At 43.4% G+C, this 25,896-nt stretch overlaps 1 protein-coding gene across 9 annotated transcripts in view; it reads left to right on the top strand.

Annotated features, from left to right (window-relative positions):
• The window catches only part of ncoa2 (nuclear receptor coactivator 2), a 418,174-nt gene that overhangs the window by 361,789 nt on the left and 30,489 nt on the right, over positions 1-25,896 (top strand). For 6 of the 9 annotated variants that reach the window (XM_070891258.1, XM_070891260.1, XM_070891261.1 and 3 more), the window contains 6 exons: positions 7,324-7,545; positions 7,687-7,816; positions 10,155-10,329; positions 21,436-21,732; positions 23,244-23,333; positions 24,587-25,022. In XM_070891258.1, the coding sequence (XP_070747359.1) occupies positions 7,324-7,545; positions 7,687-7,816; positions 10,155-10,329; positions 21,436-21,732; positions 23,244-23,333; positions 24,587-25,022 (1,350 nt within the window). The remainder of the gene's footprint in view (positions 1-7,323; positions 7,546-7,686; positions 7,817-10,154; positions 10,330-21,435; positions 21,733-23,243; positions 23,334-24,586; positions 25,023-25,896) is intronic. The other 3 variants (XM_070891269.1, XM_070891279.1, XM_070891263.1) reach the window with 2 other exon arrangements.

The raw sequence follows: 25,896 nt of genomic DNA on the forward strand, positions 1-25,896 counted from the left end.
AAGAAATTAAGGCAGATGATCAAAAGCTTGTTTAATGAGGTAGGTTTTAACGAGCATCTTAAAGGAGGGTAGAGAGGCATAGAGGTTTAGGGAGGGAGTTCCAGAGCTTGGGGCCCAGGCAGCTGAAGGCACGTCCACCGATGGTTGAGCAGTTATAATGAGGGATGTTCAAGAGGCCAGAATTTGAGGAGCGCAGACACCTTGTGGGATCGTGAGGCTGAAAAAGATTACAGAGATGGGGAGGGGCAAGTCCATGGATTGATTTGTAAACAAAGATGAGAATTTTGAAATTGAGGCATCGTTTAACTGGGAGCCAATGTAGGGGTGAAAACACAGGGGTGATGGGTGATCATGACTTGGTGCGGGTTAGTACACGGGCTGCTGAGTTTTGGATGACCAAGTTTACATAGTGTGGAATGTGGAAGGCTGGCCAGGAGTGAGTTGGAGTAGTCCAGTCTAGAGGTAACAAAGTCAGGAATGAGGGTTTCAGCAGCAGAAAAGCTGAGGCAGGGACGGAGGCGGGCAATGTTACGGAGGTGGAAAAGGCGGTTTTAGTTATACCGCGGATATGTGGCTGAAAACTCATTTCGGGGTCAAATATGACACCTAGGTTGCGAAGTCTTGTTCACCCTCGGATTAATGCTAGGGAGATGGATGGAGTCGGTGGTTAGGGGACGCAGTTTGTGGCGGGGACCAAATTTAATGGCTTTGGTCTTCCCAATATTTAATTGGAGAAGATTTCTGCTCATCCAGTACTGGATGTCGGATAAGCAGTCTGACAATTTAGAGACCAAGCAGGGGTCAACAGAAGTGGTGGAGAGGTAGAGCTGGGTGTCGTCTGCTTACATGTGGAAACTGACTCCGTGTTTTCGGATGATATCGCCAAGGGCCAGCATATAGATGAGAAATAAGAGGGCACAAAGGACATACGAAATGGGAACAGGAGTAGGCCATATGGCCCCTTGAGCCTGCTCTGCCATTCAATAAGATCATGGCTGATCTGATCATGGACTCAGCTCCACTTCCCTGCCCGCTCCCCATAACTCCTTATCCCCTTATCGTTTAAGGAACTGTTTATTTCTGTCTTAAATTTATGTTCCAGTTTCCACAGCTCTCTGAGCCAGCGAATTCCACAGATCCACAACCCTCTGAGAAGAAATTTCACCTCATCTTAGTTTTAAATGGGCGGCCCCTTATTCTAAGATTATGCCCTCTAGTTCTAGTCTCCCCTATCAGTGGAAACATCCTCTCTGCATTCACCTTGTCAAGCCCCCTCATAATCTTATACATTTCTATAAGATCACCTCTCATTCTTTTGAATTCCAATGAGTAGAGGCCCAACCTACTCAACCTTTCCTCATAAGTCAACCCCCTCATCCCCGGAATCAACCTAGTGAACCTTCTCTGAACTGCCTCCAAAGCAAGTATATCCTTTCGTAAATATGGGAACCAGGTGTGGCCTCACCAATACCCTGTATAGCTGTAGCAAGACTTCCCTGCTTTTATACTCCATACCCTTTGCAATAAAGGCCAAGATTCCATTGGCCTTCCTGATCACTTGCTGTACCTGCATACTATCCTTTTGTGTTTCATGCACAAGTACCCCCAGGTCCCGCTATATTGCAGCACTTTGCAATCTTTCCCTATTTAAATAATAACTTGCTCTTTGATTTTTTTTCTGCCAAAGTGCATGACCTCATACTTTCCAGCATTATACTCCATCTGCCAAATTTTTGCCCACTCACTTAGTCTGTCTATGTTCTTTTGCAGATTTTTTGTGTCCTCCTCACATTGCTTTTCCTCCCATCTTTGTATCATCAGCAAACTTGGCTACCTTACACTCAGTCCCTTCTTCCAAGTCGTTAATATAGATTGTAAATAGTTGGCATCTCAGCACTGATCCCTGCGGCACCCCACTAGTTACTGGTTGCCAACCAGAGAATGAACCATTTATCCCGACTCTCTGTTTTCAGTTAGTTAGCCAATCCTCTATCCATGCTAATATATTGCCCCAACCCTTGGGGGACACCAGAGTAACAATGCGGGAGTGGGAAGAGAAGCCATTGCTGGAGATTTTCTGGCTACGATTAGATAGCTAAGAATGGAATCAGGCGAATGCAGTCCCACCTAGCTGGACATTGGTGGAGAGGCATTGGAGGAGTATGGAGCGGTCAGCGGTGTCAAAGACTGCAGACAGGTCCAGAAGGACGAGGAGGGATAGTTTACCTTTGTCACAGTCACAAAGGATGTCATTTGTGACTTTTGTGTTCTTATGTCCGTTCCCCCCCCCCCACCATAGCCCTAAACTCGCATCTTTCTCTAGTTTCTCTCCTATCTCCTCTTGTGCCTTCTCCAAGCTCATCTTGTCCAGGAGCCACCTCCTACTCCCTTGACTCTATTCCCACCAAACTGCAGACCACCCAACTTCCTTCCCTGGCCCCCATGTTAGCTGATATTCATGGTTCCCTCACCTCGCGTATTATCTCCCTCCCCTTCAAATCTGCCGTCATCACTCCTCTTCAAAAATGTACCCTTGACCTCTCTCTCCTAGCAACTACCGTCCCGTCTCCAACCTCCCTTCCCTCTCGAGTCCTTGAATGTGTTATCGCCTCCCAAATCCATGCCCATCTTTCCTGTAACTCCATGTTTGAATTCCTCCAATCAGTTTTTCACGTCTGCCACAGTACCAAAATGGCCCTAAACAGTTACAAATGACACCCTATGTGACTGACGGTATACAACCCCTTCTCATCATCCTTGACCTGTGTGCAACTTTTGAAATGGTTGACTGCACCATCCTGCTCCAAAGCGCCTCCTCTCAGCTAGGTGTGACTGCCCTTGGCTGGTTCCATTCTTATCTATCCAGTCTAACATCATCCGAAAACAAAGTGTCAGGTTCCACATGTACACTGACGACACTTAACTCTACCTTGCCACCATCTCTCTCGACCCCTCCTCTGTCTCTGATTTGTCATGCTGTTTATCTGACATCTGGGACTGGGTGAACAGAAATTTGCTCCAACTAAATATTGGGAAGACCGAAGCCATTGTCTTCGGTCTCTGCCACAAACTCCGTTCCCAAGTCACGAACTCCATCCCTCACCCAGGCCACTGTCTGCTGGACCAGATCATTTGCAACCTTGGCGTTGTATTTGACCCTGAGCTGAGCTTCCGACCACAGATCTGCTCCATCACCAAGACCGCCTGCTTCCACCTCTTGTAACATTTCCTGCCTCAGCTTATCTGCTGCTGAAACCTTCATCCATGCCTTTGTTACCTCTAGACTTTGACCATTCCAATGCTCTCCTGGCTGGCCTTCCATCTTCCACCCTACATAAACTTGAGCTCATTTAAAACTCTGCTGCCCATATCCTAACTCACACCATTCATTTACCCATCACCCTTGTGCTTACTGACCTACATTGGCTCTCAGTCTGGTAGTGCTGCGATCTTAAAATTCTCATCCTTGTTTTCAAATCCCTCCATGGCATTTCCCACACCATCTCTAACCTTCTCCAGCCCTACAACCCTCATATCTTTTTTTTGGGGTATTCCTGATTTAAATTACTCCACCATTGGCAGCTGTGCCTTCAGCTGCATCGGCCTTAAGTTCTGGAATTCCCTCCCTAAATCTTTCGTCCTCTCTATCTTTCTCTCTCTTTAAGGTGCCACTTAAAATCTACCAATTTGACCAAGCTTTTGGTCACCTGTCTTAATGGGGTCAAGTTTCGGCCACCCGCTAGAACAATGCACGTCGGAGAGGCCCACCTAATTTATAGAACAAAATTGCACCGAATACTTACTTCGCGATTCTCAGATAGCTGTAGGCCCATTTCCACCTCAGCGCGGCGCAGCAGGAGCTGCTGGGGGCGGAGCTACAGCCCTGCGCTGAAAACCGTGCTGGGAGCTGCGCGCGTGCGGAGGAGCTCCCAGCGTCCTGTCTCCGGGGCGACGATCCTATCCCAGGCCGAAGGGATGTCACCCCTATCCCTGGCCGAGTGGGCTGCGCATCTTACCTCGGCGACGGTGCCCACCCGCCCGGCATGTTGTTGGGGGCGGGCCCCGTCCGAAGAACTCTTGGCAGCCGGCGGCATCATCGTCGTCAGCGGGGCCTGCCCGCATCTCGCTGGGGAGGGCCCCACCCGCAGAGACGTCGGCAGCCCGGCATCGACTGCATGCGGGCCCTACCTGAATTCCTCAGCTGGGCCCGGCTTCCTCGTTGTCGGTGGGGCCCGCCCGGCCACATCTCGCTGGGGCGGGCCCCACCCGAAGAGGCGGCGGCGACAGCAGCCTGGCATCGGCTGCGTGCGGGCCCTGCCCGAAGTCCTTGGCGGGGCCCGGCTTCTTCTCTCCTTCCTCTCTTTTCCTCCTCCCCCCTCATCTTCTTTTCTTCTCCTCCCCCTGCACCCCCCATCATTTTCTCTGCACCCCACCCCCCCCCCCTTCTCCCTGGTGCTGCAGTAGGTGAGTAGAAATAATTTTTTATTTGAGTGATTTAAAAAAAAAAATTATTTTTTAATTTATTTGTTTATTGATTGATTGATTTTATTATTGATGATGGCTCTTTATTTGTAAAAGTGAAGTGTTTAATGTTTGTAAACCGCCCCCCCCCCCACCATCTCTCGTTCCATACGCCTGATTTCTAAGTGTAGGCAAGGTTTTTCTGAGCGTACAAAAATCTACACTTACTCCATTCTCAGTTAATTTGGAGTAAGTTTTTGCTGCCTAACCTTGCAAAACAGGCTGGACATGCCCCCTTTTGAAAAAAAATCTGTTCTAAAATGAAACTGTTCTAACTGACTAGAACTGGAGCAAACTAAAGGCCGAGAATTGCAATTTCGAAGATACTCCATTCTAAGTTAGTTGCTCCAAAAAAACTAGGAGCAACTCGGGCCGAAACTTGACCTCAATATCTCTGGCTTGGTGTCAAATTTTGTTAACGCTTCTATGAATCGCTTTGGGACGTTTTACTACGTTTTCGGTGCTATATAAATGCAAGTTGTTCTTGTCTGGCATTTAAAGGGAATTTACCCATTGCAGTGTTTACATGGGGAGAGTTCATGTTATTCCACTGCCTTGTTCTCCTGATAATCAATTGTATCTGGATGCATTGAGTACACAAGTAGTATTGTAGTCAGAATTTTATCCATTTGTGTCTTTACATCCAAGGGCAGTGTTTTAATGGACATTAGTTAAGCAGACCAAATTGAAGTGGTTATGTCTGTGGAGTCTTGAGGCTTCCTTTTAAATGTCACTTCCCAGGCAAATGTTGTTACAGCTATTGCATGTCCTGATGCTAGAACATTTGGAGCGGCCTGTGTGTAATTAGTGTCGGCAGATCAATACATTTTATATTTGCCAGTAGCACTGTGCAGGCTACAGATTCACCAGCCACTTCCCCCAAATGGCTGTTTGGCCCTTGACTGCCATTGTATTTAGCCTAATAAACCATTCACAGGATTGCAGCTATGCCTGATCCTGTCTTCACCCAGCATTCATACTTACTCGCTTCTAGCAGCTGGATAAAAGCTATGAGTGGGATCATTGGCTGACTTTCCATTCCTTATTCAAGGGGAACTGAGGCCGACAGTATTGTCCCTCATCAACTTGGCAGTCCCTCAAACCGAGGATGACTTGCTTCCACGTCAAAAAGTTCACAGGTCTTTCAATGATGGACCTAAAATTCCAGGTCCGAACTAAATCTTGAAGGGTCGAAGATGCCTGTGCTTGGATTTTTTTTTTCAACGTGTGGTGGACGTTGCACACCAGCCACCACACAGGCTTGACAGAACTAGGTCTTGGTCCAGTAGCAAGGATTAACCAGAACGACTGGAGACCTGCTCTGCTACACGGACCTAGTGCGCACACATATCGCAGTGTGGGCTGGTCCGTGCTGCCCCTGGGCCTTCGCCTCTCCTGGGCCCTGATCCCTAATCTGTTATCGGCTCGCTCAGTATATCCTGAAGATTGAACTTGTAGACCTTTTGAAGTATCTATGGCTTGGGTATTTTCTAGGTACAGTCATTGAGCCATCATGGAGCTTCAGATGGTTCATTTTATTACAAAACGAGGGGCAATGAGCCCCTCCCCAGCCACTATTTAACTCCCACTAACCAAAAACAGCTTCTGTAAATGTTACACTACCTACCCCAAAATACGAAGTGGCATTTGCAAAGCTCCAAAAACCCTTACACCTGAACTAGCATCAGGACATGCAATGGCTATATGTCCTATAACCCTGGTTTGTTTTTATTAATTTTATTTGATAAATTTTAGGGGGGGGAAATTGTAATTCGTGAGATACAGTGCATCTGTCATAATACTGAACTTCCTTGCATTATTCCCTCGTATTAAGCCTGGAATCTCTTGATCAAATGTCGGAAATTTTTATATAGACTATAGGTTGTCAGTGAAGGTAAATGTTAATTATATCACCATTAAACCACTTGAAGATAACGTAAAGGCAAATTATAATTTTTTTTAAATGACCAGTTTTAAAATAGATCATTCATAAAAATGTATTTTTGATCACTTCACTGGAAGTGGTCTGTTCAAGTAGCAGGAGAATAATAATTTACGTGATTCATTGATGACAATGGAAGGAGAAGGATTTCCCCAGATGAGGATATACCCGTAATGAATCGCAGTTGGAGACAAACATCGGAAAGTTTTTTTTGTGTAGTTTTCCTGTGCTGTGTAATATTTAAAAACGTGGCCAAAAGTTGTATACTTGACCCTTTATTACTATAATATTAGTTTGTGGCCTTGTTTGCAAGTAACTTTAAATCACATTTTCAGTTATGCCAAACTATGTTTTACATTTAAATGAACTGTTGCTGTTAGATCTTGGTGGCTTATCTTCAGCTCATTTGGAAAGTAAAGCATTGACGTATTCAGTCGCAAAAGTGATTCACTTCCTCAGGAAGGAAGTTAGGGGTTATCCACACTTCTCAGCACCTGTCACTAGTACATAAAGCCACACTTCCTATCAACAAGTTTTTACAGTATTGCTAATGTACAGAAGAGATGGCTTATATGTTCAATGATCTTCAAGCATAATATTAGTGACTAAACTCTGAACTATTTGAAGAATTTAATCAAGATTAATGTTTTATGGTTTATACATACAGCAAGGTACTGCATTTGTCTTGAAGATCTCTGCAGTATGGCAGCAATTGCAGATTTGAAAATAAATGGGTTTAAAAGGAAGTTGTAGAAGAAGCATAATATTTGAGGATTATATGTCGCCACGTGTACTACTTGGGGAAGAAAAATGAATTCCAAATACTGGACCATTGTCCACCCTTCATTGTTCCTTTCCAGGAATGGTCAGTAGTATGGGAAGTGCTGCCCCTCGATCCAGCATGGCTTCTATAGATTGGGGCCAATCGAGTTCTGCTGTCAACACCACCGGTAGCACGGGATCCAACACACTGAGCAGGGCAACATTGCAAGGCAGTATGATATGCAGTCCTACACCTGGTATTCCGATGAGACCGAACAGTCAGCCTGGGCAGAGACCGATGCTTCAGTCACAAATGATGGGTACGTTACAGCATTTTTATTTCTTGTTATTGGAATTTCTTTGTAACAAATGTCTATTTATATTTATTCTTTGAAAGGCTACAGTATAAAATGCCATTTTGAAAGGAATTAATTTTTGCTCCTACTTTTTGTATCAATTAGGATCATCTGAAATTGAGATGGGTATGGGAGGTCCTCCATACAGCCAGCAGCAAGCACCACCAAACCAAACCGCACCTTGGCCTGACAGTATAATGCCTATAGATCAGGGACCTTTCGTCAGTCAAAATCGGTGAGTTGCACAGTTATGAAGACAATAGGAATGTTAACCTTTTTTGAGGAATTTGAATTGCAATTAAGTAAAAAATATAGTAATTTATCCAACTTTATCTCACATTTTCATAGAGAGGGAAACGTTTATTGAGTCATAAAATAGTTCAGTGTTTCATCAGAGTTCAAATTAAATGCTAAACTGTGACCACAAAACTTAAGCAGGGGAGAGGGAAAGTAAGAGAGTGTTGGTTGCGAGAAAGGGAAAATAAGTTGTAAAAGTAATAGGTGGTAATAGAGACCAAAATGTTGAGATGTTAAACTGGATGTGACGGTAAAAAAAAAGATAAACAAAAGAGAAGGAAAAATTGCAAAACCAAGGGAACTCAAACGAAAATATTGATGCACAAAATATAAGAAATAAATTGGGGAACTGGAGTCATTGATTTAAAATAGAAAATGACGGTGCAGCTGGAGGGGTAGGAGATGAAGAAAGTGAGGAGGGTTCGCAGTATTGATTAGAGAGATTATCATAGTACTGAATTTAGATAGAGAAATGGTCCAAAGAGGATCCCTTTTGGAATGTGCAAGGGATTGGTGGTTGCACTACAAGGAGTACATTATCGACAACAGCAACTTTTATTTATTTGGCGATCCTTTAACTTAAAACAAATATATCTCATGGTGCTCTTCAAAGTTATAAGGAAAAATGGGAGAAAGCCAAACAAGGAAAGATTAAGTACGGTGACGAAGAGCTGGTAAAAGTGGTGGATTTTAAAGAGGGATTAAAGGAGGAGGGATTTAAGAGAGGAAATTCCAGAACATGGAACCTAGGCAGCTGAAGACATGGCCACTCGTAGGTCAGCGAATGGAAGGGGTGCACAAGAAGCAGTTGTCTGAGGAATGGGGAGTTATGGGGAATGGAGGAAGTTACAGAGTGGGGCAAATCCGTGGATGGATTTAAATACAAAGGATAAAAATTTGAGGCAATATAGGTCAGTGAGGGCAGGGATGATGTGTGACTGCACTTGGTGTGGCAACATAAGGGCAACAGAGTTTTTGTTTGTAGAAGCTCGAGAGACTGATGGGGCATTGTTAGAGTTATCGAGTCTGGATTAAACAAAGTCGTGGGTGACAGTTTCTTTGCAATGGTTTCTGTTACAGCTGTGTGGTTTGCTAGGGCAGTTAAGGGTCAACCATGTTGATGTGAACTCTGGGGCCACATAGAGGCCAGAATGGGTAAGGATGGCAGACTTCCTTCCCGAAGGAAATTAGCAAACCAGTTGGGTTTTAATAGGAATTCAACAGCTTCATGGTCACCATTATGTTTACTGGTGCCAGCTTTTTATTCCAGATTTTTGTTTCTCAGAATCCCATGGTGGGATTTGAACTTGTGTTCTCGAGATTGTTAGTCCAGATGTCTGGATTACTAGCCCATTAACATAACCACTACGGCACCGTATCCTCTATATCCCTGTAAACTGTATATTTTCTGTAAGTTTGGTCCTCTGGTAAACATCCATTGCAGAATTCTGTCTATGACATCATGTTCCCATAGTTCATTTATAATGGTCGACTCACTTCCAATTCAATTCACTAGTGTGATGGAAATAATTTGCACAAAGGGAACATCTTTCATATGGATTAGTAGATTGTTGGAGTAAATTGTGCATATATGAACTCCCTTGTTGGTTTCAGCTCATACACATGCTGGCCCAACTGATTGAACTTTTTGATTTTGTATAATTATTACCTTTTTCCTGATTTCATGTTGATGTCTGCTTACTAAATGAATAATACTGGGTGAGCTATCCTAAATTAATAGGTTGTAACAACCAACATAAAAATGGAACTTAGAAGTGAATGTTTGTGAGGCTCACATGAAGTAAAATGGCAAGATAGCAGTAGAAGGCAGTTGAAAAATATTCCAAACCAGCAGATAAAAGCTGCTGGAGACATGATTAATGGAAAGTAATTAAAAACAGAAGATGCAGGACATACACTCTCCTGTTTTTATTTCAGATTTCCACCATCTGCATTTTTTTTGCTTTTGTATTAATGGAAAGTAATTGGGCATTTTCATTTAATTTGTTCCAATAATGTCAATTTTGGTGATTGATGCTTGAGGAATAGTGATCATATTTCTTTTTCAGTGATGTATAAAAATCCAGATGTGGTTGATCTATTTTGTGTGTGTGTGTCGTATATTCGGATTTAAAGCTCTTTCACAAGACTTCTCATTTCAAAGCCTGTTTGAAAGACATTATTATGTGTCTACCTGTGCCGTAATTTGTTCTGTGACTTTCGCTTACAATTTTAAAACTTGTTTAGGTTTCTTTATATTATGCTTTTTATAATAGTAGGCAATCCTACAGCAGTTCTCAAGACGACCTGCTTTGCCCGACTATTCCAACGGAAACTTCTAATGATGAAGGCACAATACTGGATCAGCTGCGTTCAGCACTAAAGAACATTGATGAACTTGGTCTGGAGGAAATTGACCGGGCCTTAGGAATACCTGAACTTGTTAACCAGGTAAATGTTCACATATGCACAAAGGGTTCTGAGGTCAAAAAGATTCATTGTAAATTTTTGTTCATGAAATGACAGTAGGGTGTACATTAATAGCAGGGAAACTCTCCACTGTGGACATGCTGCTGCGTTCCTTACTCGTTTATATTCAGTGTGTGAGTAAAGGTTTTGGCAGAGCCCGTACACGTCACCTAATCCTAGCCATAGGGTGCCATTGATAAACTGAGGAGCTGTCTGGCAAGTAACAGTATGTTTTGATTAGTACAAGATAACCTTATTAAATTTAAAGCCACAAGAAAAGTGTTGGCCACTGCCATCACCCTCTACCAACTATTTGATTTTTGAAATCTAGGTTTGTGGCTCCTTATTTTTAATTGTGTTTTTGTTTCCAGTACTGTTTAGATTAGTGAATGAATGAAGAGCTTGTTTGGTGGGTAAATATGAATTCTGGGGGATTTCTTGTGGAAGTTAACCCAGAAAGAATTTCTTCTTCAGTATGCTGTTTGCTTCATGTAGTTAGTTTGCTTCTCTTTTCCACTCTTCTTTCCTGCTCCCTCTCAACCCACTCCAGTTTTCCCCATTGCCAGCCCCCCACCACATGCCTCATCCAAGTGGGAATTTTTAATATGAGCCTTGCCAATCAGTGTCAACCTGCGAAAGCCAGAAGGAGAGGAAAGGGTGGGTTATTTATCAGAGCTGGACAATATTGTCCTTGAGAGTAAAAATTCAGGCTGATGGAAATAATTCTACCAGAGTGAAGCAGGCACGTGTTATCCAGAATTTTGAGTGCAATTAAAATGGTTGGATCCTCCACTATGATGACACACCATCTGAAGTTGTAAACTTAGTTGTCTGCCGTGTTTCCTGCTATCGTATAGAATATGCTAGAGTTCCTTGACCTTCAAAAACGATGTCAATTACGATCAAATGGGCCAACATGCAAGATTTTGCATTTATACTGCACATTTGCTGTGCTTTCAGTACATTAATTGAACTAAATGTTAAAAGGCCAGTTACATTCTAGGTTGAATGCAAAGCATTTCTTAAAACTGGATTGTGTAAAATGGTTGAGCTACAATTGATTGGATTCACTGCTCCTCTCTGACATGATTTGAGAAAGAGAGACAAAGAAGGGATGCAAAAAAGGTTTGCATCAGAGACATACTGCCTATGCCTGCCATTGCCCAAGTATCTGTCTTGACAGATACCGGCACAGCTACCGAGCAATGTCTTTGTTGGCTCAGGTTCAGCAGAGAGGCTGTTGCAGAACTGTACTATCTGCTAAAAACAGACCTGCTGACAACCTCGCGACAGTAGTGACGCAGCTAGTGGAAGCTTAGGCCATCACCAACAACTCTCAAAGCCTGTCTCGCAACCAAATTTTTGGCCCCCATTCCAAACTCTCCTTTCTAGGTTTGGCATCTATCTTTGAAGATTCTTGGAATAGTTTTTACTTTGAAGGCGTTTTTAAAAAAGCACGTTGGCTGATGATTCATTGTGCCCAGCGTGGCCTCTTGAAACTATGTGTTAGATATTAGTGGGCCCTCCTCCACTGAGAGTTTGTTTCCAGCTATTGTAAGCCAATTTTGCCTGCAAACTGAACAATGTTGAGGTGCTGTAAGTTTGAAAAGCAGATACAGTGATAACCAATTGGCCATTCTGCATCCTGTCATGTCCGTGTAGCTACTGGCTGTAAGAAGTGAATGTGACACTGGTGAGATTGACGAGCTGCATTTTAAAGGACTGCCCTGCTTTTGTATAGCCATGCACAATATTGAAAGAACTGTAATGTTATCTGAGTGCTTTGCACACATGTGGTAGATTGAGGAAAAAGTCGCTCAGCTACTTGGTATAAGGCACTTTTGGTCCACCTGACCTTTGAAGCTCTCCAGGTGTGACCTCCCTTATTTTGTATCCAGGTTCTGCAGGCACTGGAGACTGTGCCAACTTGTGCAGCAACTTTATACCAAGGATTGCACATGGGTCTCCCCTGATGAGGGTGTCCTGGAGTTCCAAATGGGGCAGCCCTGCTGGCATCAACCTCATTCATCTATCAGCAGTTCTTCTGCTCTGATGCGACATTTCCTGTTGCTTAACTCTTCAGTGACGTATTTGCAAATTACTGCTCCTTGCTCACCTCCACTTTAAGTGACTGCCACTGTCTTTGAAATAATTACAGCAGCAGCTCCCAAATTTCAGCCCCATATGTACAATCTCCCTGGAACCACCCACTTTCCTTCTTCTCTCAGCTCAGGAATGCCAAGGCAACTGTACCATCCCCACTGCTATCCTGGCGGGGTCAGCAAATTTAGCACAGATTGGACTTTGGACCTTCCGACCACATGGTGCATGTATCCACTGAGTCATGGTGCACATTGGTACCAACGATATAGGTAAAAAAAGGGATGAGGTCCTACGAGACGACTTTAAGGAGGTAGGAGCTAAATTTAAAAAGTAGGACCTCAAAAGTAGTAATCTCGGGATTGCTACCAGTGCCACGTGCTAGTCAGAGTAGGAATCGCAGGAGAGCTCAGATGAATACGTGGCTTGAGCAGTGGTGCAGCTGGGAGGGATTCAAATTTCTGGGGCATTAGAACCGGTTCTGGGGGAGGTGGGACCAGTACAAACCGGACGGTCTGCACCGAGGCAGGACTGGAACCAATGTCCTAGGGGGAGTGTTTGCTAGTGCTGTTGGGGAGGAGTTAAACTAATATGGCAGGGGGATGGGAACCAATGCAGGGAGACAGAGGGAAACAAAATGGAGACAGCAGCAAAAGACAGAAAGGAGATGAGTAAAAGTGGAGCACAGAGAAACCCAAGGCAAAAAACAAAAAGGGCCACTGTACAGCAAAATTCTAAAGGGTCAAAGTGTAATAAAAAGGCAAGCTTGAAAGCTCTGTGCCTCAATGTGAGGAGTATTCGGAACCCAGGAGGGGGCTCTGAACTAGTTAGAGTGGGTGAGAGCTCAGATGAACAGGACCCCAAGAAAGAATGCAAAAGGCAGGAGGCAACAGAGCAGAGTAGCACTGGGTAAGTGTAAACCACAAGGTGATAGGAAGGGACAATATGTATGAATATAAAAGGGCTGCAGGAGGGGTCAAAACTAAAAATCATGGTTTAAAAACTAGTATTAAAACACTCTACCTAAACACACGCAGCATTCGAAATAAAGTAAATGAGTTGACGGCACAAATCATTACAAATGGGTATGATTTGGTGGCCATTACAGAAACGTGGTTGCGGGGTGGCCAAGACTGGGAATTAAACATACAGGGTATCTGACAATTCGGAAAGATAGACAAGAAGGGAAAGGAGGTGGGGTAGTTCTGTTAATAAAGGATGATATCATGGCAGTTGTGAGAGATGATATTGGCTCTAATGAACAAAATGTTGAATCATTGTGGGTGGAGATTAGAGATAGTAAGGGGAAAAAGTCACTGGTGGGCGTAGTTTATAGGCCCCCAAATAATAACTTCACGGTGGGGCGGACAATAATCAAGGGAATAATGGAAGCATGTGAAAAAGGAACGGCAGTAATCATGGGGGATTTTAACCTACATATCGATTGGTCAAATCAAATCGCATGCATATAGAATGCATATGGGACTGTTTCTTAGAACAGTATGTTACAGAACCTACAAAGGAGCAAGCAATCTTAGATCTGGTCCTGTGTAATGAGACAGAAATAATAAACGATCTCCAAGTAAAAGATCCTCTCGGAATGAATGATCACAGTATGGTTGAATTTGTAATACAGATTGAGGGTGAGGAAGTAGTGTCTCAAACGAGCGTACTATGCTTAAACAAAGGAGACTGCAGTAGGATGAGGACAGAGTTGGCTGAAGTAGAACTGGGAACACAGACTAAACGGTGGCACAATTGAGGAACAGTGGAGGACTTTTAAGGAGCTCTTTCATAGTGCTCAACAAAAATATATTCCAGTGAAAAAGAAGGGCGGTAAGAGAAGGGATAACCAGCCGTGGATAACCAAGGAAATAAAGGAGAGTATCAAATTAAAAACCAATGCGTATAAGATGGCCAAGGTTAGTGGGAAACTAGAAGATTGGGAAAATTTTAAACGGCAGCAAAGAATGACTAAGAAAGCAATACAGAAAGGAAAGATAGATTACGAAAGTAAACTTGCGCAAAACATAAAAACAGATAGTAAAAGCTTTTCCAGATATATAAAACGGAAAAGAGTGACTAAAGTAAATGTTGGTCCCTTAGAAGATGAGAAGGGGGATTTAATAATGGGAAATGTGGAAATGGCTGAGATCTTAAACAATTATTTTGCTTCGGTCTTCACAGTGGAAGACACAAAAATCATGCCAAAAATTGCTGGTCACGGGAATGTGGGAAGGGAGGACCTTGAGACAATCACTATCACTAGGGGGTTAGTGCTGGACAGGCTAATGGGATTTCAAGGTAGACAAGTCCCCTGGTCCTGATGAAATGCATCCCAGGGTATTAAGAGATGGCGGAAGTTATAGCAGATGCATTCGCTATAATCTAGCAAAATTCTCTGGACTCTGGGGAGGTACCAGCGGATTGGAAAGCAGCTAATGTAACGCCTCTGTTTAAATAAAAAAGGGAGCCGACAAAAGGCAGGTAACTATAGGCCGGTTAGTTTAACATCTGTAGTGGGGAAAATGCTTGAAGCTATCATTAAGGAAGAAATAGTGGGACATCTAGATAGGAATAGTGCAATCAAGCAGACCCAACATGGATTCATGAAGGGAAATCATGTTTAACTAATTTACTGGAATTCTTTGAGGATATAACGAGCATGGTGGATAGAGGTGTACCGATGGATGTGGTGTATTTAGATTTCCAAAAGGCATTCGATAAGGTGCTGCACAAAAGGTTACTGTAGAAGATAAAGGTATGCGGAGTCAGAGGAAATGTATTAGCATGGATCGGGAATTGGCTGGCTAACAGAAAGCAGAGAGTCGGGATAACTTGGTCCTTTTCGGGTTGGAAATCAGTGGTTCGTGGTGTGCCACAGGGATCGGTGCTTGGACCACAACTGTTTAACAATATACATAGATGACCTGGAAGAGGGGACAGAGTGTACTGTAACAAAATTTTCAGATGACACAAAGATTAGTGGGAAAGCGGGTTGTGTAGAAGACAGAGAGTCTGCAAAGAGATTTAGATAGGTTAAGCGAATGGGCTAAGGTTTGGCAGATGGAATACAATGTCGGAAAATGAGCGGTCATCCACCTTGGGGGTGGGGGGGGGAAAACAGTAAAAGGGAATATTATTTGAATGGGGAGAAATTACAACATGCTGCGGTGCAGAGGGACCTGGGGTCCTTGTGCATGAATCCCAAAAAGTTAGTTTGCAGGTGCAGCAGGTAATCAGGAAGGCGAATGGAATGTTGGCCTTCATTGCGAGAGGGATGGAGTACAAAAGCAGGGAGGTCCTGCTGCAACTATACAGGGTATTGGTGAGGCCGCACCTGGAGTACTGCATGCAGTTTTGGTCACCTTACTTAAGGAAGGATATACTAGCTTTGGAGGGGGTACAGAGACTATTCACTCGGCTGATTCCGGAGATGAGGGGGTTACCTTATGATAGATTGAGTAGACTGGGTCTTTACTCGTTGGAGTTCAGAAGGATGAGTTATGATCTTATAGAAACATTTAAAATAATGAAAGGAATAGACAAGATAGAGGCAGAGAGGTTGTTTCCACTGGTCGGGGAGACTAGAACTAGGGGGCACAACCTCAAAATACGGGGGAGTCAATTTAAAACTGAGTTGAGAAGGAATTTCTTCACTCAGAGGGTTGTGATTCTGTGGAATTCTCTGCCCAGGGAAGCAGTTGAGGCTAGCTCATTGAATGTGTTCAAATCACAGATTTTTAACCAATATGGGAATTAAGGGTTACAGGGAGCGGGCGGGTAAGTGGAGCTGAGTCCACGGCCAGATCAGCCATGATCTTGTTGAATGGTGGAGCAGGCTCGAGGGGCTAGATGGCCTACTCCTGTTCCTAATTCTTATGTGGCGAGTGTACATTCTGTTCAGAGTTTGGGCACATAGAATGTTAAAAAGCATTAATGATCGTTGTTATGTGTAATTTTCCATTGTTATGGATTTAGAAAAAATATTTAAATATAACTTGTAATGTGATTATAAATCATTGGTTTAAAGGATCAATTTGACACACATGATTAATAATTAAAAGCTGATGAAAGTGGTTTAAAAACACGATTTTTAACATTTTATGAATACTCAACAATTTTAAACGAGCAAGATTTAGGAGTTGCAAATTTCTACATGAAATGTACTTTTCAATTTAAAAAAAAAAGTATGTGTTACATATCTGGTTTGGTATTTGGAATGTGAAGTTAGCTAGTGTTCTGTAACATTCTGTTGCACCTAACTGAACAATTCACTTAGCTGAGGACAGCATAAGATAATGGGTTCCATAAGTATCTGAATTGAGTCCATTTCTAAATTATTTATAATGTCTCAAAGCAAGTGGAATTAAGAATTTGTAAAATGTTTAAATTATGATTACATGACTGGCTACTGCAAAAATGTTTCACAAACTACAAATTTTAAGTATAGCAGTTAGATGTGCCCAAACTGTGCCTTTTATAGGGTTCAAATTATTATATAAATGATCATAGATGTACAGTAATCTGTAAAGTGTTGATTACAACAGATGGTAGGTTATTGAGCAATGGCATTTATGGGACATTATAATTCATTGAAGAAGCAATAGATATTGTCAACCCAAGTTTGTGTATACAGGTATTAGGAAGAGGATTCCATTCTATTTTACGTTAGAGAAGGCTTTTGAATACTGGAAATATTAAAATTGTGATTTGAAATGACATGATTGGGAATGTTATTGTTGATTGACTACTAATTTTTAAAAATCTTTATCCCCTCAGCTGCTTTTGGTTTAGATCTGTGAAAAATGTCTATTTAATGCTAGTGTGAAAGATTCAGAATTAGAATTTCTGTTCACTTGATGAAAACTGAGTTCTGACCTATTCCCATATTTGCAATAATATATGGCACACTGGAGAAATTTGGCCAACTGCTAGAAGAAATAATGTCCTAGAAATTGGATATGGCCCGAAAACGGGCGGAGTCACGGGCCAGCGCTGTTTGCCTGCACCCGTTCAAAATGCTGCAAGCAGCATGCAAAATTCATGCTGCCTGCTCATTATAATGATTGGACTGCTGATCTCAGCATTAAACACACTGCTGATTGGCTTAGCGCTGAATGAGGGGCCCAATATCCGGTGTAGTCTGATGGCCAATAATGTTTGGCCTAGGCGCTCTGCACTACTTAAAGGGGAGGTGCTTTATTGCAGAAGCTCCTCATTGTCATTGTAGAGAAAGCCATGGCACAGCAACCAGGGGAGCAAGCAAAGAAGGTTTTCAGATGCTGCACTGGAGGCCTTGGTCCTGGCTGTGCAAAGAATACAGGCTGTCCTGGACTCGCAGGGTGGCAAGAAACCATCTAAGGCTATTTTCAGAAGGCTGTGGGAGAAGATAGCTGACTCCATCATGGCCACCAGTGTGGTCCCAAGGACCTGGATCCAGGGCCAAAAGGTGTTTAAGGACCTCACATGACAGGTGAAGGTGAGTGAAGGCTTCAGCAAAAGTCATATCCTGCCATCTGCACAACTAGCCTCACTGCTCAATGCACCACAGTCTCATCACTCACCTACCATCAATCTCTAGCTATCGCCACTCATACCTTACAATCATGGCTTCACTTCACCCTCAACCTTACCACTAATGCTACACACTCGCCCACATTTCACACCTTGCACACACTGACAATTGTTCAACTATAGCAGGCACATCATCTAAACACATTGCACTACACTAACTGACATACTTCCTTTTCTCTTGCAGGCAAAGGCAGCACATAATGCTATTTTGCTTTCTCCTCGTCCCCTCACCACAACCTGACCCTTGTGCCTTTCTGCTTCCAGATACCCACGAACTGCCAGCAGGCCTGCCTTATGTTGACAAAACTGAAGGAGGAGATGAACAAGAGGAGGAGGGGACACCAGCATGGCATTTGAAACTCGCAGACACCAGCACAGAAAATGTCACTGCATGGAATTTAGAGGGTAGTATAGAGGCAGAATCTGCACATGGTGAGTCACCGGTAACAAATGGACTGCAGCCAGACCAGGGGGAAAGGGTAGCTTGGGTGCCAGCTCCCCGGAGGGCAAGTTCACACGAGTTCTGCTGCACATGACTCATGATTACCTCGATGGGGAGGCCTTCAGAAGAAGGGTGATGGGCATACACATGGAAATGTTAGGTGCAATGGCAAGCCTGCCAGAGAGTCTCTTGTCAGTGTCTAGAATCATGGAGGAGTCCGGTTCCAACGTTGGACGGGGCTCTGTGCAGAGCTTGGAGCCCATGATTTCCAAGCTGGGAATGATGGACAACTCCAGGAGAGACCTTGTGGATCCAGACCTGATGCTGCGTGTGATGGTCGATGTTGCAGCACAGACGGAAGTGACCCAATGTCTCAGTGCTGCAGTGGAAGCTCAGACTGCTCTCCTGAAGACTCAGCTTACTGCCACTCATGCTCAGAGAGAGTGCTGCCATCATCGCTGCATTTGAGTGTCGAAAGGGGCTTGCAGGATGTCGCAGCAGGCCAGCAATCTGCCCCGGGGGTGTAGCAATGGGTCTGTGGAGCAAGAACCTGCTGTACTCTCTCAGGATGACAGCATTGCTGCTCCTGCCATTGCTCTTGCCCTTGCCACTGCTTATCAGCCATCCAGTCCAGACTGTTGCCGCCCATTCCGAGATGGTACAGTCTACAGCTGGGTCGAGGTCGATGTACATCTGCGGTCTCCCCCGCTAAAAGTCAGCAGCCTCCCACCAGCCATGCTGCAGCCATTGGGGGAGCACTACAGTAGGTAAAAGCACACGAAAGACTGAGGGAATGCACATGGGTGAATAGTTGATACTAATTTTGATAAATTCATTAGTGTCTCTTATTTCAGCGTTGTGCCCAGGAGGATGCTGTGATGTTCTGTGACAGAGGGATGGTAACATGGAGAAGTGGTGACTAACGGGGATCTGGAGTTTCATTCATTGAAACTGGAGTCTGATGAGGCGCTCACGTACTACCCATCCAGAAAGGGATTTGCTGGCTCCCTCCTTCCTCCCTCCCTCCCTCCCCTCTCCTTCCTCCCTCCCTCCCTCCCCTTCCTCCCTCCCTCCCCTCTCCTTCCTCCCTCCCCTCTCCTTCCTTCCTCCCTCCCCTCTCCTTCCTCCCTCCCTCCCTCCCTCCCTCTCCTTCCTCTTCTTCCTCCTCCTCCTCCTAAGGTGGTCTTGCATTCCCTTGTGACAAGGGCTGCGCCCTCATGATGGCCAAGTTGTGGAGCATGCAGCAAACCACCACAAATTGGGACACCTGCATCAGCGAGTAGTAGAGGGTTCCTCTCGAGCGGTTAAGGCAGCGGAACCGTTGCTTCAGTAGCCTGATGGTCTGCTCAATAATAATCTTGGTGGCAGCATGGCTCTCATTATAGGAGTGCTGGGCACGAGTGGTGGGGTTGTGGATGGGAGTCATCAGCCAGATGCAGAGCGGGTAGCCCATGTCTCCAAGTGGCCATCCTCAGGTTTGAGGTGGTGTTGGCTGGAAGATTGCTGGCACACCGGACTGGTGTAGGATGAAGGCATCATTGATCATCAGGATTAAGTGAGTGGTAGCTTTTGGTGTTACAGAACATCTCTGGATTGGTATATGGTGTCTGCAAAGCCACATGTGTGCAGTCGATGGTGCTCTGCACCATGGGGAGGCCCACTATCCTGGCAAAGCCACATGCACGTCGTCCTGCTTCTCTCTGTTCAAAGAAGACAATGAAGTCCCTTCTCCTGGAGTACAGAGTGTCTGTGATCTCCTGAATGCAACGATGGGCGGCGAACTGTGATATATTAGCTGTGTTCTGCTGCAGACTGGAAGGATCCACTGGCGAAGAAATTGAGGGCTACGGTGACCTTGAGGGCCACTAGGAGAGCCGTGGTCAGCCTGCTCTCAGGCTGCAGGTCTGGTTGCAGGAGGTGGCAGAGTTCTGTCACCACGTCCTTGGTGAAGCGGAGCCTCCTAATACACTGCTGCTTGTTTAAGCGGAGGTTGGAGAAATGCTCTCTGAAGACCTTAGATGAGTATGGTCTCCTGTTGAGAGCCCTCCCGACTCTCCTCCTCCCTCTGCGAGCATCTTCTCTTCGTTGCCTCCGCTCCCTCTCCCGAAGATACTCTAGTGCGAGGGGGACTGCTAGTAGAGCCCCCATGACTGAACAAATGGTGTGAGCAGAAGCCTTAAATGAGAATGAAGGGGTTGGCCACTTGCAGCAACACTCTGTGGCCTTAGCAACTTTAAACAAGTTTAGAAAGCTGCAAGAGTTGCAGCTACTTGGACAGCTAGTCAAACTGAAAAACCATGTCAGCTGTAAGTTGTTGTTGATCCCTTTAAATAACGCTGCTGGGACAACTTCCTGCTGCTGAATGCTTGATCAGCTGGTCATGGTTGAGAGGGCGGTAAGTGGAGCGGCGAGGTCGAAAATGGCAGAACATGCAGCAAATGAGCGTTGCACACTCGTTGACGTCACAATCTGCCTCATTTCCATTTGTCTAGCGAGCGCTGGCAATGGCAGCGCTGCCAACCTGCTGAAAATGGGGGGCGCCGCAGGAGCAACTGTAAGCGGGCAGAAGCAAGTTGGCTGTTAGCTGCCATTTTTTTCATCAAAATGGGCCTCAACGGCCGGCACTAAACCCCCGGATTTCTACGCCAATGTATATTTTAATGTTAAAAGTCTATGCAAATTGTGGCAAATATTGCAATCCTGTATGAAGACTTTTTTGCATTGTGACTGCCACAATACCTTTGGAGCTTTTGAGAAACTATTTGTTTAAATGTAACACAATTTTCCTCCTTGTGTTTAGCTTGCAAGTTTTATATTTTCTGTCAAATTTCCACCACTACCATTTTTGTATCTGCTTGGTAAATATTTGCCCAGTATGGCAGATTTGGGAATATTTAAAACCAGGCAAGGATGAGAAAAGACCATTCAGCACATCTTGTTTTATTGTAGTTTTGCCTTTGTTTTCACAGAGCCAAAGTGTGGATCACCAGCCAGAATCATTCCCTAGCCAGAAGTCCTCAATGATGGTAGAAAAGCCTCAAGTTTATAATCAGCCATATGGTCCTCAGACTACAGTAGTACAAGGAAACTACTCTAACATGCAGGAACCTAATTTTCATCCTTTGGCTACTCAGATGGGGCAGCGACCAGGATACCCAATGTTACGTATGCAACCAAGGCCTGGGCTAAGGTCTTCTGGTATGGTGCCCAACCAGCCCAATCAGCTTCGGCTTCAGCTCCAACAAAGGCTTCAAGGACAGCAAATGGTAATGCCTACATAGTCATTTCAACGTTCATTTTTACTCCTCGTATGCTGCTTAAAAGCTTACCTTTGTCTTGGTACTGTTTTAGGTGTGTTCATTAATTTAACACCTTAATTTTCTTTTCTTTTAAAAAAAAAGAAGCACTGGATCCCTTTCAAAAGGGAGCATGCTGGGTAGTATTCACATTCTGTTTGCATGTCTGTGAATACTGAGGTGTCACATCAAGAATTTAAGTTTAGGAATATCATGGTACATTCTAAGCATAATAAACATTTACAGTTTTCAGATAATGTTAAAAGCATTTTTATCCAACAGAATTTCCAGAAGCAATAACATTTCAGCTATTCTACCTGAAAGATAAACCTGTTTTCTCTCCAATTATCTCCCCTGACGCATTAATACCTTGTTGGACTCTCAAGTCACTCCAGTACCTCATCCACATTCCCATTTATTTATGTATGAACCTTGGAAGGCTGTCCAAGGTGAGTCTTGGCCGGTTGTTTAACTGTTGCAGGAGGGAGAGGTGGTTGGTGACAGCACAACCGAACCCAATCCTTTCTTCATTCACATACACTCGTGTCTGGCAAGGCTTGCTGAATACTGCACAGGAGAGAGTCCATGTGTTGATTTTGTCCTCTTTAACCTCTGGGTGCTGAAGCCAACTATAAAGGCTGACATGCTACTCCATTTGAAATCAGCTAACTCAACCCAGGATGGGGATCAAACCTGGGATCTTCCTAGTCTGCATGGCTCAGGGTCTTGCTAGATAAACTCACGAGCCATGGATGGGGCCCCACATTCATTTGTTTTTAAGAAAAGACAGTAACATTTCAACAAGTAAGTACTTTAGGATAATTTCAGACTAGGAGATTGCTCAGCTCACATTTCACATCTGCATAATCTTTTATTGCTGTTTTTTGCCTGCTTCAGGACTGGGAATATGTGCACCCAGGGTCTTTACAAATGGGAATTTTATTTTTATTTGATAACATGAATCTGTAATTTAGAAAAATGTATAAAAGTAAATGCAGCAAAATACAGGAGTGGGGATATTTAATGTAGTGATATTTATATATTACTTTGTTGCCAGCAGTTTCCTTAAATTGCAATTGGGGGTATTTAGTAAAATCAAAGTTATTCATTTCTCAATTTAATGTTCCCTGAAAATGAAGATTATTAAAATATGATTGATTTTTGCATTCTGAGCATCCTCCTGACAGTGGAAAAAATGTTGACTTTAGTCACCAGAACAGCATGCATCACCTGATGTGTTCCAGAATGCTTAAAAAAAGATGCCATATAATACATTGAGAATCAGGCTGTTGATGTAATGAGCCTTTCCCTTAACCGAAAGACAATCGTAGAGCCGCTTGTATCTCTCATGCTTAGGATGCTTTGGTTCTTCAGATCTGTGAAATAACTAGTGTTATGTGCATCTTGATATCCTATGTATCTTATTAAACTCTCAATATTTTTATACTAATGAATTTCATCATTTGTATTTGCTTTGTTAGAATCGTCAGCCACTAATGAATCCACTTACCACCGTCTCCAACATGAATCTACCTCTAAGGGCTAGTGTGCCACCACAGATGAGTGGTCAGGTAGGCATTAGAAACTGCTGTAAGATGTTTCTCACTATTATCACTAATAGAAAAGATTAATGTTTTCCCCACTAGCTTAATGGATAACAACTCCATGTAGTCAAGCACTGACCCATAAGTTCAGAAAAGTTCTAGGTTTGACCCCTGGTTTTGGCTTAGTTGGCTGATCTCAGTGGAGTGGAGATTGGGTATCACAGTTGACCTCTTCATCATATAGTGAAGAGATAGAAAATTAATCAGTTTTCATCCCTGATGACTACAGTGAAAGAGGGCATTCATCAGCAGGACAGTCAAGCTGACCTCATCAACATAAACTTTCAATACAGTACTGTACTTGCTGTTTGGTTTAAACATAAAAATTGCCTCCTTAAGCAGAGGACTTATGAAATCATAGTTGGCATGAGTCAGTGCTTTCAGGTGAGGAAGCAAGAAATTTGGGGGAGAGGAAATGTTTTAAGTTGCACTCATTTTAAAACAGCTACTTTGAATCATACCTGTTAAATTTATATTTCTAATCGATATTTCAGTTGTAGATATCAGGGCGGTCTGTGAAAGTTGTACTTCCAATATTCAAATAATTTACCTGTTTAAAAACAATTGGGATGAAATGATGCCAGGTGGGATAATGGTCTTTGATATTGATGTGAAACTTGACTATGTAGTGATACAATTTACAACATAGATTAATACATGAAAAACAATTGAGCAGTGAATTGATGCTGAAAAATTGATGAACAATATTTCATTACCATTTTTTCTGAAACAAGTCAGGGCTGCAATAAGCCTAATTTAGCATAGTGCGAAAAAATTATGAAACCATTGTAATATGCAGAAATATAGTATTCCTCAAAATAACTCAATCTGAGAGGTTGGCCAGAAGCAAAGCAGAATTTTAATTGGAAAAGCCAATCAACTGTTCTTGAACGTTATTAGAATAAATCCTACACGTAATTTTGGAAAATGAAAGGTACTGAAAAACACGTGTTTTATGAATTTATCTTGTAAAGTAAAAGTACAGGAATTGATGTGGATAATTACTGCAGGCACTCTTGTTTATTAGGGCCAAAATAATTAACTGTACTTTAGTTTTCAGGGCCACACAGGCCTACATTAGGTAACGAGGATGTAAAGATGTGTAAAGTTGGTCATTGTAAATACTCAGTGAAAACACAGCCTCTTAGAATCTGTTCAAATAAAGGTTACTAGATACTTGAATGTTAATGCTACAGGTATATTTTCCATTTGTTCTTCAGGGACCTATTAATGCACAGATGCTGGCCCAGAGACAGCGTGAACTTTTGAATCAGCATCTGCGTCAAAGACAGTTGATGCAGCAGGTGCAACAGAGAACCATGATGATGCGGCAGCAGGGTTTGACCATCCCACCAAATATGGCAGCCTCTGGCACTATGGCAGGTGCCATGAGCACTCCTCGGATTCCTCAGGCATCTCCACAACAGTTCCCATACCCTCCAAACTATGGTACTGGGCTTACTTCCCCACCACCTTCCACCAGTCCTTTCTCCCCAGTGTCCCCAAATCCTGGGTCACAGCTCCTCTCTCACAGCTCCTTGCATGGCTCCCAGATGAATCTGGTTAACCAGGGAATGATAGGAAATGTGGGAGGACAGTTTGGGCCTGTAATGAGTCCCCAAATGCAGCACAATGCCTTCCAGTTTCCCAGCTCAGGTACTGCCTTTCCTCTGAGTGCTGTTAACTATTAGAATGGCAAAACTATTTATTGTAAAAATTGTATTTTTTTTCTTTGTGTGTTGGGAATGATTGAGCAAATTGATTTTGGCTTTGGATTGGGTGTGGAGCTGTTGCTTGTTATGTCTTTACTTTATCTTGTTTAACCTGACCTGCCTTCCCTTTTTGTGAATGTGGATTTACAGTACTAGCTTGCATGCACTGGTTGACTAACACAGTTCTGGCTAATGGCATTGCAGATCTGTGAGAGCACAAGTCTTAACATTTTGAAAAACTGACAGTAGTAACCCATTTTTTGCCAGCGCACTTATGCTGTATAAGATTTTCCATATATGCAGCTACATTAAAATTACTTTATTCTAATTTTACTTCAAAAATTATTTACAAGGATTGTTGTTCCAGGATCAAGATATTGATCCCACCCTCAGTAATTGGTTCATATTTATTTGTAAGAAGAGAGTAATTAGAATGTGGAATGCTTTACTAAAAGTGACTATTGAGACATTGACTGTAGCATAATTTATTTGGGAATTGGATGTGGAAAAGAAAGCATGTCAAAAAAAAATGGGGAAAGGGCAGATATGGGTTTAGAGTAGACTGCTCCAGTTGAAGCGCTAGCATCAGCACAGACATGGTGTCTTGTCTGCCTGTGCTGCAAACTATATAAAGAGCTTAAATTTACTCTTATAGAACCACCCCATGTCTGTTTTTGACATTTAGGCTGGAAATTTTACATTTCTGACACGCTGGCAGCAGAGGACCCTGGGTCATATCAAAAGCCCGGAATTTGAAGAGGCGCGTTTTGAGTGACTTTTTAAGAACATAAGAAATAGGAGCAGGAGTAGGTCATTTG

This window comes from Pristiophorus japonicus, chromosome 1 (genome assembly GCF_044704955.1).
Source record: "Pristiophorus japonicus isolate sPriJap1 chromosome 1, sPriJap1.hap1, whole genome shotgun sequence".
In the NCBI taxonomy this organism is placed as follows: Eukaryota; Metazoa; Chordata; class Chondrichthyes; family Pristiophoridae; genus Pristiophorus; species Pristiophorus japonicus.